This window comes from Strix uralensis, chromosome 1, assembly GCF_047716275.1.
Source record: "Strix uralensis isolate ZFMK-TIS-50842 chromosome 1, bStrUra1, whole genome shotgun sequence".
Classification (NCBI taxonomy): Eukaryota; Metazoa; Chordata; class Aves; order Strigiformes; family Strigidae; genus Strix; species Strix uralensis.
In genome coordinates, this window is record NC_133972.1 from 64,368,976 (window position 1) to 64,381,740 (window position 12,765).

Sequence of the window (12,765 nt, forward strand, 5' to 3'; positions counted from 1 at the left end):
TAGACTGAAAATATTATAAATTAATATGAACTGCTTTGGTATCTTCTGTGGCTGGTCAGTTGGAGTATTTACTGAAATCCTGGAAGTCTTTTAAAAATTCAACTAGGAATTAAATATTTTAGGATTTTCTTTCCAAAGGATCTTTACAGTAAAGAAGAAATGGATATTGGTGACTTCCTAGTCTATCCTTAAAAATGTGCCTAGAAAGAGGCAGCTTGAGAAAAAGCAGCTGTCACCAGTGGTTAGCTGCCTTGCTTGAAATGTCTCTGGACTTGAGAAATGACAAACTTTCTGTTTTCCCGTAATTTTTGTCTCTCTCCTCCCATCATAGCTTTAATTCTAATTACTTTGCATACTTTCCCACATTATATGCACATTACTGTGCTATCCTACATCTATTCAACCTTCCCTCCTTGAAGGACCTACTGAACTTTTGAAGCTTAAGCCTCTCCTTAGGGACTGGTAGATTTTAAATGTTCTCTAATGGCTTCCGTGACTCCTTTAGAGCACCATGCATGCGTGTCTGCCCACAAGATCTGTTGCCAGTGCCAAAGAAATAATCTGTTTATCCACCTCTATGGCATCCATGTGAGCTGGTCCTCCCAGGTTTCCTAAACAGTCAGTGGGGACCTATTCATTGTCGTTAAGAAAGCCTAGCTATAGCTTACCACATCTGTCTAAATAAATCTAAATGATGAATCTATTTCAAATATTTCCATATTTCCATTGATTCTGCTGTAGCCTGGTTTACAAGATCAGATGCAGGCTTGTAAAACTGGGTGCAATAAATCCCATTCTTGATAAGCGGAAGCCTCTCACGGAGCAAACTCCATCCTTCAGCCACTGTTAACAGCAAGTGGTTTGGGCGGTCAGCATTATGTGCTCAGGTACTTGAGGGCAAGCTGAGGACGTTAGGCCACCCCACACCCAGTGTGGTTGAGAACAGCTCCAAAACTGTCGCTGCTGTCTGTAGCGACAGCAATGGCAGTCACATTTTTTTTTGTTTGGTTTTTCAAGAGTGATTTTTAAAGTAGGATCATCTCGTCTGATCTGCTGCACAATGTAAACTAGAATTTCACTCACTAATCCCTGGGTCAAGTCCCCCCTAACTTCTGGCTGAGCCGAAGCACGTTACAAGGGCGCTCAGCCGCAAGGCCGCCTCCCTCCTCCTCCTCAGGAGACTGCTCCGAGGGGTAGCGACCGGCTTCGATAGAGGCGCGCCACTTACATGGAGGACGCCGACATTCGAGCTAATCTTGAATTGTAACTTCTCGAACGTTTTAAATGGAAACGAGCGCGTCTGTTGCCAGAGCGGGCAGCCCGGGATGGCGGCTCGGCCCACTGCGGGAGCTCCCCCAGTCACACACGGGGGAAACCCCCTCAACACCCCCCACACCCCCCCCCGGAGGACAGTGGAATTGTCGGCTTCCCCACCGCTGCCTTGCAGGTGAACGCGCGGGACCATACCAACCCCGTCTCTCGGGGGGAGCGCAGGGCTTTCCTCTCTTCCGCCTCCTCTGGCACCGCTCTAGTCCAAAGCAGCCAGGCGAAGAGCTGAGCTTGCCGAGTGCCCTGCGAGAGGCGGTTGGCCTGGCAGAGCTCTTGGGGCAGTAAATTTCTCCCTTCTCCCCCCCCTTTTGCGCGTGGAAGTGGTAGTTACCTTCCCCTCCCGCCGCTGACCAACGGGCTTGACTGCAGCAAAATGGAACGTACCAATCCCTCCTCCGGAGGGGGGGGACGGGGGAGAGGCGGCGGCGAGGTGTGGCGGGAAGCGCTGTCCTGCGAAAGAGCGTCCGGCCTCCCTGGGCGGCTACCGGCCGCCGACGGCCGCTCCCTGCCTGCGGGGGAGAGGCGGCGGCTGCAGGAGGCCCAGCGGCGGGCGGCCCGGCAGCCGCAGGGTTAATGGGCTGGGCGCAGCCGCCGCGAAGGGGGGGAGGAAGGGCGAGTCCCGGTTCCTCCCCCCCGGGTGCGTGCGGTGTGTGTGTAAGAGGCAACGCACACCGAGCCGTGCGTGCGTGGGAGGCCGAGGGGCAGCCGCCGCCGCCCGGCCTCAGCGCCGTCCCGCCTCCCCTCCCCTCCCCTCCGCGCTCGGCGGGAACCGCGCCCGCCGCCCCCTCAGCGCCGCCACTCCCCGCCGCTGCGCCGGGCTGGTCCGATGCCGCCGCGGGGCCGGTGAGTCCGCGCCTGGATGCTCATCTCCTTCTCCTCTCTTCCCTCCCGCAGGCGGCGGCGGCGGCAGCGGCGGCTCCGGCTCCCTCTCAGCTCCCGGCCGCCTCCGAAGGGATGCTGGAGAAACTAGAGCTCGAAGATGAAGGTAAAAATTCAAGGAAAGGGGGGGCCTGGGGGCGGGCCGGTGGACGCCCACACGCCCCGCGGCGTCTGGGCAGAGGGAAGGGACCGGGGTATCCCTGACGAGGAGCCCGCCCTGGGGAGGAGGTTGCGCCGTGCCCGGGCCGGCCGCGGTGCCGCCGCCGGCCGTGTCCTTGCAGGGCGGGTCGCAGCCTTCCCCCCTTTCCCCGGCACCGGCCCGGTGGCTCGGCGGTGCTTTTGTCCCGGAGGCTGCAGCCCGACTCGGACGCCGCCCCCCGGGCCGCGGCAGCTCCGGCGGTGCGCGCCTTCCATCTGCGGTTCGGTCAGCCGGGGGGGTCCCTGGCACTGAGGGGGAGGCAGCCCTTCACGGCATCCCCTCCTCCCCCTCCTCCTCCCTTTGGAACGATCGTTCTCCTCGAATACGTTTGCGATACCAAATATAGACTTTGAGAGCGAGGTGCGAGCAATGGTGGAAAGCGTTTTCAACTGAAGCTTCTGCTCCTTATGGTTAGGCATACCTCTGTGGAAGGCGAACAGCTGTAAACTTAAATCTTCCTTATGTGGCTGCTCTCTTAACGTTGTTCTTCACTGTCCTATTAAGAGCTGCGGTTTTAACAGAGTGGGCTGTTCTTCGTAGGGGATCTCCTGGCAAGTTTTTCTATCTTGCAAGCACTAAGCTGTGCTGTGCGGAAGCCTGGATGTTTTTTCTCGAACTTGCACAAAACATTCACTTGCCTCTGAAAGATCCGTATTGAATATCTTGAGCTTTCATTTTCAGAAAGGATTAGATTAGTGGATGCAAATGTGGACACAGAGCTTATCTCTATGCTCAGTATTGTAAAGTGGCTAAGACTTCATGGGATGTGTTTTTCTGTAGTTGGTAACTGCTATTGTAAAATATAGGACAAATATTTAAGGAAAACTTTGAAAATAGTAGGCTGAGTCATTCTGTGAAAAGAAATATCAAAGCCGGTATGCTAATAAGCCAGCTTCTTGGTTACTAGCATGCTGTCTACAGTTGTGGGACTGGTCTGAAAAAGTAACACCTTTTATTTTAAGCTTTCTGTGTACGAGAAAAGGAAGCTGTTAACAGTTGGATTCTCTGAGCTTGTTTTTTGGGAGTCCAGACAGACTTTGAATTGCAATGAAATACTTGCGCCTTTGTGAGTCTGGAACATGATTAAGTATGAATATTTGGTGCAAGGGATTTGTTGCTAACTTGCAGCTTTTTTACCTCAAGCTGTTTATTTTGAGGTAGGCCTTCATTCATGCTTATGGCGAGTTAGAAAGTTACTGACTTGTTTATTTCTTCTTACATAAAGCTTGTTACTTCTAGATAGGAGGTCCTAAAACCTGATGAATCACTAATAGTTAAGTCATTTTAAAATCTGTTTTGAACATCTTATAAATTTAGATGAATGCAAAGGATGTCTAGGTTAAAAAAAACCCCAAAAACCTCAGTTTTGAAGTGCCTTTGCAATTTTAACAGTGCAATTTTAACATTTGGAGACACTTGAGTAGGCTGAATATTTGGTCTTCTAAAACACTGCAATAAGATAACCTGAGTTCTCCAGAAAGTTTGGGAATTTAAACAGTTTTTTTTTTTCCTGGTTTTTAAGCTTCCCTTTCGATTCTTAATTCATTTAACTTTAAAATAAAACTTTGTCTGTGGCTACTCAAGCTGGGTGGGTGAGACCAGTTCAGGTATCTGTCAAAAAGATAATGCCGAATAGCAAACCTGTGACCAGTTGAAAGTAGTATGTGAATTTTGAAAGGAAGTGGTCACCTCACTAGCCTTTCAGACTTGAAGAAAACCTAGCTTTATGCCTAATTTTAAAGCCAAGTGGAAAAGATGTAGAATGCTGTATTTGGAAGGTAAGATGTAAGTAAAATAAAGAGTGTGAATGTCAGACCAGAACTTACTGTCCAGAATGCTTCTATATGAAGAGGCCTATAAGAAGAAGAATCATAGAAAATTGAGATGCAGATGGAAATGTAACAGCTTAGTTGAAGTACGTGTTTTATGACCTAAATTTTTGCACTAGTTGCTGCAGTTGTATTTGTGCTAATATTGGGAGTGGGGGAGTAAAATGACATCTAATGGTGTTCACTTTTTTGTTGGGTGGCAAGCAGTAAGTGCTCTGAAGTTGACAAACTTCTTTGAAACCTTGGTAAGATTTCATTCAGTGGCTGTAGCCACACTGTAACTGATGATCTTTTGTCAAACTTAGTCTCTCCACTGACACCTAAAATTGTGAGTTAAATGAGAAATTTGAATCTTGTTTTGAAACTGCTTTCCTGACTGCCTCTACTTTTGAGTATTTGCCCTTGCTAGCTTTCCAGTTTCTGTATCCATCAACAGTTGCTAACTACCTTGTATATCAAATTATGCTGCAGTTTTCTTGAAACAGCTTAATAAAAAGAGCTGAAAAATGAGGCTCAGTGTGTGCACTGAATGCCATCCAATATGCTGAAATGGATTTTTGTTTGTCACTCGCCTCAAAGGTTGCACAGATGAGAATGTGAAAGCACAGAAGGCATTCATTTAATTTGGATTCTAATTAAGAGGGTTAAATTGAAAAAAATGGTACTAGAAAGATTTATAGTCTAAGTAGTACTGTAATGAAATATGCAGAGTCTAGCCTGATGATGTGATTTCTAAATAAAATGGTGCTGTCAACTGAAGGGCAATTTTTTTTCATTATGTGCATTATATACAAAGAATGTATACGAACTATTTTGTACATAACTAACGTGAATGGTATTAGACATGGTGTCATTGTCACACAGAGAAGAGCTGGTCATCTTTCTGGTTTATGTCTTCATATATCTGGCTGCATTCTCTAGGATCAGTCCAGCTTACTGGTGGGTCGTTAGTTCTGTCTAGCATTGGCTTAATAATACAGCTTTTGTGATGTGTAAGAGCAAATCTTGGTGAGATGCTGTTAAACACCATCAACTGCATTACAGCTGAAATAGGACAGGCTGTAGGCTGATTATGTACACAGAGGGGGAGGACTGGATAGGCCAGTGGATATTTATTTTATTCAGGACTCCCTAAAGGTCTTTTTTCCCCAACAACAATCAGAGCAGGAAAGTAAAGTCTCTCATGTAAGAAGTCCAGAGTGCCTTTTCAACTGAAGGATGCTCCATTTAAAAATAAACAGAAAACTGACTAGAGTAAAATATTCTGAACTTGGCCTGCTCGGTATCCCTTGGATGGGAATGACATACCTATGTCTCCTCAAAAAGTATGAAAGCTACCTGTTGATGGGTGTGGAGTTTCTCATTGTAGCCTGAAATAGATTAGTGCTGAGAGACCTCTCATGAATGTATATAAATGATTAAAACTTGGTTGCCTGCATACATATCACGGGTTTGCTTGTTCAGCTCTAGTGTTTGTATAATCATGTTTCTCTGTTAAGCTTGGTTTTACTTTTGATCAATGTCAAGAATAGTTCTGCATTCTATTTTATGGAGGATGTGATGAGCTTGGAAAAGAGCAAGGAGAAATTATTTTGACGATCTAATGTGAAAAAGTGCTTTAGTTAACGATTTACACTTACTAGCTTTAATTTGTTAAGATGGAATTCCAGAAATGGTTGTGTTCCAACAGCTACCTGTGCTGTGAGAGGAGGAACTGGAAGAGTAGCAAATTAGTAGCAAATGCATGCCTGTCAGTTGTATTGATTTAATTGGTATGGTTTTAGCATGTTATTTTGGAAACTAGTTTTATTGCAATGTGATCTCTCATCCACGTTAATCCCTTCCTTTTGCTCAGCTTGGGTAATAAAGTAGTAGCTACTAAAAGCAGAATTAACTACTTTCCCATAGCATCTGCTAACTCGGGGAGTCTTTCTAAGGTATTTTCTGCAGATAGAGTTAATTGCAGGGTTCTCCTATATCTGTTCAATTTCTGGTCTAGAAAAAAAAAATTCTGCAAAGTGCATGCAGCAATTGTAGCATCAGCATCGTGGGACCGATGCGCTTGCTCTTCAATGCTCTACTTCTCTAGATTGTTGCACAAAGTGGCATTTAGACAGTTATTTGGTAAACAGTTTGCATTAGAGTGGAATCTCTTCTAGTCATGCTCTGGCCTTCATCTCACTCTTCCTGTATCATCCATCTCTTCTGTCACGTGCTCGTTTCTGGCTGTCTCCTGAACTAGACTTTCACCAGTAATTTCATCTCCCCTTAACTAATTGTGTCTGGAGTCATCTTGCTTTACAGATTTTCTAAATGCTTCTTATTAAAAGTAGTTTCTTATGGAGCTCTTCCTGTCTGCCAGCCTCCTGCTATGAATGGAATATCTGAATCAAGGTATGAAAACAGATGGCAGTTCGGGGCCAAAAATAGTTAAAAGAAACTTGTAATAAAATGCATGTTAATGTGCATACTAGATTTTCTTTCATTCTAAAGACTGAAGGATCAAGTGCTCAGGTTAGGAGATAGTAAAATTAAGGCATTCTTTTGCAACTGTAGTTAATTTCTAATAAACATTCATTATGTGATTGTTAAAGCTGATTCTCTCTGGAGTACAGAAACAGTATTTTGCCCACAAGATGTACTTTGAGATGTCAGGGTGCGTGGTGATAGTGATAGGGGATGTTTTACATGAACTTTTACATAACAGAACCCTAAGTGGACATAGAAAAAAAATTATTAAGCAGAGAAGATAATTGGTATTTATAGACTTCGTTAAGGTCTTAAAGTTTGGGATTATTCCTGCTTTAGAGTTACTTTATGTGTGATGTAAGAGGCATAACAGCAAATTCTAAAAAAAACCTTGGTTTGGTGCTTTTTGTCCTGGCTATCTGCAGTAATACTGAACACTTGCATCTGAAAGTACAGACAATTGCTTATTCCACTGAATTTACTCAGTTTACGTTTTTTTGTCATTTTGCAACAAAGAATATCAGTGTGACAATGGGCTTTCCTGTGATGTACTTCCCGGAGTTGTTAAAGAATAACATATCTGGAATATTCAAATGTTCAGCTGTATTAGTTTATGTAAGAAACTATGATCAAGTGCCCCACTGTCCTAGGCAACCTCATGTCCTTTGTCTGCTGGTTTGCTATATAGTAACATGATAGATTTTTTTTTTTCCTTCTGGAAATTTCCATCTTCAGAGTTGAAAGATGTAAATTAGGTGTAAAATGATAGGTAGTTGAAAGTATGAAACTTCAACTGAGCAGTGCAAAAGAAGCTATTGGGAGTTTTCTTGTCTTAGATGAAGAATCTTCCCATAATACGCACATGCATATCTACCTTGTGCAAGTATTGCACGTGGTGGTTCTTGTCAGCCCAGTGCTCTCTATCCAAGCAGTCCTAACAGTTTCCCTGCTCTTACATAAGATACAACTCTCTTATTCTGAACCTGGTATTTAATCTTACAATGAGGAAAGCCCTACTCTGTCTTGGCTAGGAGGTAACCAGTTCATAGGTGCTAAAGCATGCAGTCTTTCTCAGGGAACAAAATCTTTTAAGACTTGCCAATCTGGGAAGTGATGTTTTTGTACAGCAAAAGATACAGCCGTGTTACACAAGACGTGCTCTAGAACTCTGCTTTGGGTCTTGGGGGTGCAGGAGCTTCTTGATGAAAAAGCTTTCATATAATGTTTATGTGGTCAAAACATTTATTTTTCCCTAACTTGTTCTTGGAAACAGTGAAATCATTCTGGCTGAAGCTTCCTAGGAAAAAACTGTGGAAAAATGTTTACCATGGCAATGGGTCCATGTAATTGCTTTGGCAAAGCTGCGAGCAACTGAAAACAGTTTTACAGGAAGTGTTGGAGCTGGCTGTGTCCAGGTAGTGTTGCACCTGCACAATTTGCAAACGTTATCTTCCAAGTAAAAGCCATTATTGGCCAGCACCTATCTGTGAGGACTATTAAAACAACCAGGTATTCTCCTATACTTGAAAGATGTTACTGGTTCAGGTGTATGTATATGCGTTAGAATCTGATGGCCAGTGTGAAGTACTGCTTTAAAATAGCCTTTACTAGCTGCTCTAGCTAGTACTATCGCTTTCACCTGCATCAGGTGAGGAACAATGTCAACTCTACTAATAACTTCCATGCAAAACTTCCTTGATCCAGAAGCTTTTTGGTTTGATAGTGGGCTATCATAGTTGGTAAACAACTGCTTGACGTAAGGTCGAAGGCTTTGGACAGTATCATCTCAGCTTCCAAAGAGTCCCAGGAATCCCCTGATTTAGAGGTATTGAGTTTACAGCATTGCGTGCTTGAGAAATGTTAGACATGGAAGATGTGACAATATCAGTGTGGCCTTATAGATGGCTACAAGATGTTGTTACTTGCCTGTGACCGCTTTGCTGAGCATTACCAGGCTTGAGTAGAATGCCTATACAGTCCTTTCCTCAAGAAACCTAGGTGGTGGTCTGCAATGTTCTATCTGCTAGACCTCTCCAGTGCCCTGTGTATACAGGGAGGACAGTATAGATGAAACAATATTATTGTCTTGGTAGTCTGATAACCTCAGCTGTTAAATCTGGCTGCCCTGGTCAAGTCAGTGCTCTTGGAAAACTTGGTGCCTTGGGGCATGACTGAGTACTAAACGAGGGTGACTCGGTTTAAACTGAAGTAATGCCAGTGTGACAAGAGTGATAGCAGAATATTTGCATAAATTGGCTCAATCTGGCTGTTGCTAAACAATCATAAGAAATGTTTCTGCTTACTAATCATCTGCAACAGAAGCGACTCCTTTAAGATAGGACTTTTTGTAATGTGTGCTGTGTTTTCAATAACAGGAGGGTGGATGGTGATGGCTTTGTCTGTGGAGCCTTTATTTAAGCCAGGTCACTTACATCAGCACTGCTTTTGTTAGGAGCTTGCTCTTTGGGTAGCACTTAAGCTGTCTGCAGTTACTTTATTGATTAGAATATTTTGACTTCCAGAACTTACAACTATACTAGCATTGCATGGGCTTGGTGGGGGGAAGTAGGTAAGTCAGAAACATTTTCAGGAATGTAGCGTTTCCAATGTAAGTGCAGGAATTAATGGTACCGTTTTTCATAACAGTTCTTGCATCTTGAAAAAAAAGTATCTCTCCATACTGAGACTGTTTGCCTTTGGATGCATGTTGTGGTGGGCTTTACTGTGGCTCTTCTATGAGTAGAGAAGACTGACAAAAGGAAAATCTAGGAGTTTAGGGGAAAATCCTTCTGTGAAAGGATTGCACCAATGACTGGTCTAACATACAGCCAAAGCAGTTTAATACAAATACGAGCATAACTATAATAGAGCAAAGTTGAATTTGACTTTTAGGTGTCCAGCTTGGCATCTAGACAGAGCTTTGGAAAGCTTAAATAACCCTGTCCTTCTAAGAGTGAACTACATCTAAGAGGTTTTTGAATGTGATGTGGATATGTTCAAGGTAGCTTTCAAATACTGCTTAAATAAATTTAACTTGTTTTTAGATTCTTTGCTCCTCTGCTGAATTTTATATGGATCTTGCTGTTTTATGTGAACCAGTTTGGTAAATTTGCCAATTTTGACTGTGGCAGAAGTTAAATGGTGCTCCTGCATTTTGACTAAAAAGCAGTTTTCATATACCGTAGAACAGTGGTTTTATTTGTGATGTGATTTTTTTGTTGTTGTTGTTGTTTTGTTTTTACGGTGGTTTTTAAAGGGGTTTTTTTGACAGTATTTTTTTGCTTTTCTTTGTGTACTGTGACTGAGCATTTAGTTCTGACACTGGGCATTTTAAGAAACAGAATAAAACTTTATTTTTTTCCTATCATTCCCTTACACTGTGGTATTCTTTTCTGTTGCTTAGTTTGATTGAATTTCTACTGATGCAAAGACACAGAGGAAGAAGATATCTGAGGTGCTGGGGGAGGGAGCAAACTGGGATAGGCATAGAGAAGGGCCATTCATGAGACCAGGAATATAGAACTTGCATTAAAGGAGGAAACTAAAAGACTTTGCTCATTTAGCTTAGTAAAAGGAAAGCCAAGAAGGGATAACACTGTATGTATGAAAACATCCTGTAAGGGGTGGGAAGGGGGTAAACACCAAGGAGGAAAATTAACTGAAGAACAATGTTGGCACAAGAACAAATGGATATAAACTCTTTCCTGTATAAGCTTTGAAATAGTATTCTAACTTCCAGCATTGTTGCTGTAGGAGTGAGTTTGTAGGATAGACTTCTAATGCTCTGAATCACTTCAGGATGGAGCGGGATCACTCAGTGAAAGGGATTGTGTGCTTGCCTTTAATAGAAGACTCGTGAGTGCCACAGTGCAGAAGGTGGATGCTTTGCTCTGCTTTGCTCTACACAACCAGTTGCGTGTACCTCTCCTGCTATAGTCTTGCTTGAACTCCCAAGTGTTTTGGAGTCAGTTCCTTTTAAAAAAACGAACAAACAAACAAAACACCCCCCCCCCCCCAAAAAAAAACAAAGCAAAAAAACCCAACCAAACCCAAAAAACCAACAGTATTCTGTATGGACATCATATGATTTCAGAGGAAGATCAGTTTTGGATGAAGTTGTGGTTTATCTGTGGTATAGGGAATGAATCAATAGAACTTCTAAACTAGGTTCCAGAAAAATGAATCCAAACGTACTGTACTGAATGTGTGTTGGATCTCACCTACTTTAGTTAGGAAACTGCTAGTTATTTTTCTGTATAGCTTCAAGCTATGCCTGCCATTAGGCAAATCTCTTAAGTGGTATTATTGAAACAGAACACTTCATAATCTCTTAAAGTGTGCATACAGATTAATAAATTCTAATAAGAAATGGCAATAATAGCTATTTAGAAAATGTTGGCATGCATGGGGGGGAAAGAGAAGAAATGTGTAAGGGGAGACTAGAGAGAAATGAAAATGTAAACACTGAATTATTAAAAAGCTTGAAGTTAAGATACTGTAAGTAGTAATTCAGGATTTGAGGCCAACAGTTTATTAGACCTGATAAAACTGTTTCTCCAGCAAGCATAGTCCAAAGTCCTTAAGACTTAAGCCTAAAAATTTATTTCTTCCTTAAAGCATTATATAAATGTTGCTAGATTGTTAGTCTTCGGTGGAAGGTCTCCTAAAGATTAAATGCTAGCCCTGTTCAGTAAGGCTATGACTGTGGCTTGTGATGCTGTGTACTCATTTTGAAAATGTTTGTCTTGTGAATAACACTTTGGTTAAGCTGCTTGTTTAAGTTTGATCTTAAACTAATTCCTAGAAGACTTAAATGGCTATCTCTTTTCTGAAGTGTGTGCAAGCTGTGTACGTAGTAGGACTTAGGCTTGCTTTAAAGAAATAGCAAAAGTTCAAATTGTTTACCAATCTTCCAGTAACTAAGGATACAAGCTGGTTTATTCTTTCATTAATTGTTAATTAAAGCTTCCTTGAATTGAACTCTCCAGCGTATGGCTGCTGATACTAATATTCAGAGGCTTTTAGTACCATTTTTAGTTTCTTGTGCTTTGTGGCCTGTGTCTCGCAATCTTGAAGAGCATGCCTGCATTCCAGACAGGCGACATCTTAAATTATATCTTTGTTTGGGATGCTTAGGGAAAAATCATAATGTTTGTTGTCAAGGGAAGATCTTGAACATGTTTTAGAAAATTCTTCAGGTCAACTTATTCTTTATTGTGGTGAAAATCTTAAAAGCATGGTTAGGTTACAAGCTGAAGTTGCTACCTTTATTCACAAAACCACGGTGATGTAGCTTTCCTCAAAGTACAAATCTTTAATTCTGACTAAAAGTAAAGTGATAGTGGGCTGTTTCAAAAGTATTCAGTTGGACTTCTGATACTGTTTACCAGTTGGTCCCTAAACAAGGCAGCCCTTGCTTGTAAACAAGTAAGTTTCTCTGCCTGCCTGGACAAGAAACGTTGTTTACTATGATTAGCTCTGGAATGTGAAGTTTCTTAAACTGCCCATCGCTTCTTTTGTCTGCCTCAAATCTCATGTAATAATTTGCTCATCCACACTGCCAATGGAGAGGTACAGTAAGAAAGAAGTGTTAACTTCTGAGCCGATTACCAGGATTTACTAACTCCAAAAATGGGAAACAAAATTCAGTGCAGGATTTTGAAGTGTGCTATGAATACAAGGAAGATTGAAACAGTCAGAATCTTTCATTGTTTCAGGCAGCTATTTGTATTAGCTAAGACTTGTAAGAGAAAACTACTACTGAAGTTTGAAGAAGTGGAGGTATTTAAGCCTCAAAACCAGAAAAGTAGATCTTTTGAAGTATTCTCAGGAACTAATAACCTTTTTTGTTCTTCAGTAAAGCAGGATGTGCTTATGCAGTTGTGGATACTTGTCTCATTCCATGTTTAGGATCTTTAAAGGAGTCTTTACAATGTCCTAAGGTTGCTTGCTTTGTTCTCTCTAAACAGCTTCTGGAATGTGTTAATAGCTCTCTAGCAACTGGGGTGTTTTTTTTTTTTTTTTGTTTGCCTGTTATTTTGTTTAAGCAAACTGTGCCTT

The 12,765-nt window shown here is 42.3% G+C and overlaps 1 protein-coding gene across 4 annotated transcripts in view; it reads left to right on the forward strand.

The window, feature by feature from the left end:
• The window catches only part of PRKAG2 (protein kinase AMP-activated non-catalytic subunit gamma 2), a 222,529-nt gene that overhangs the window by 166,860 nt on the left and 42,904 nt on the right, over positions 1 to 12,765 (forward strand). For all 4 annotated transcript variants that reach the window (XM_074869132.1, XM_074869142.1, XM_074869153.1 and 1 more), the window contains one exon: positions 2,224 to 2,314. In XM_074869132.1, the coding sequence (XP_074725233.1) occupies positions 2,224 to 2,314 (91 nt within the window). The remainder of the gene's footprint in view (positions 1 to 2,223; positions 2,315 to 12,765) is intronic.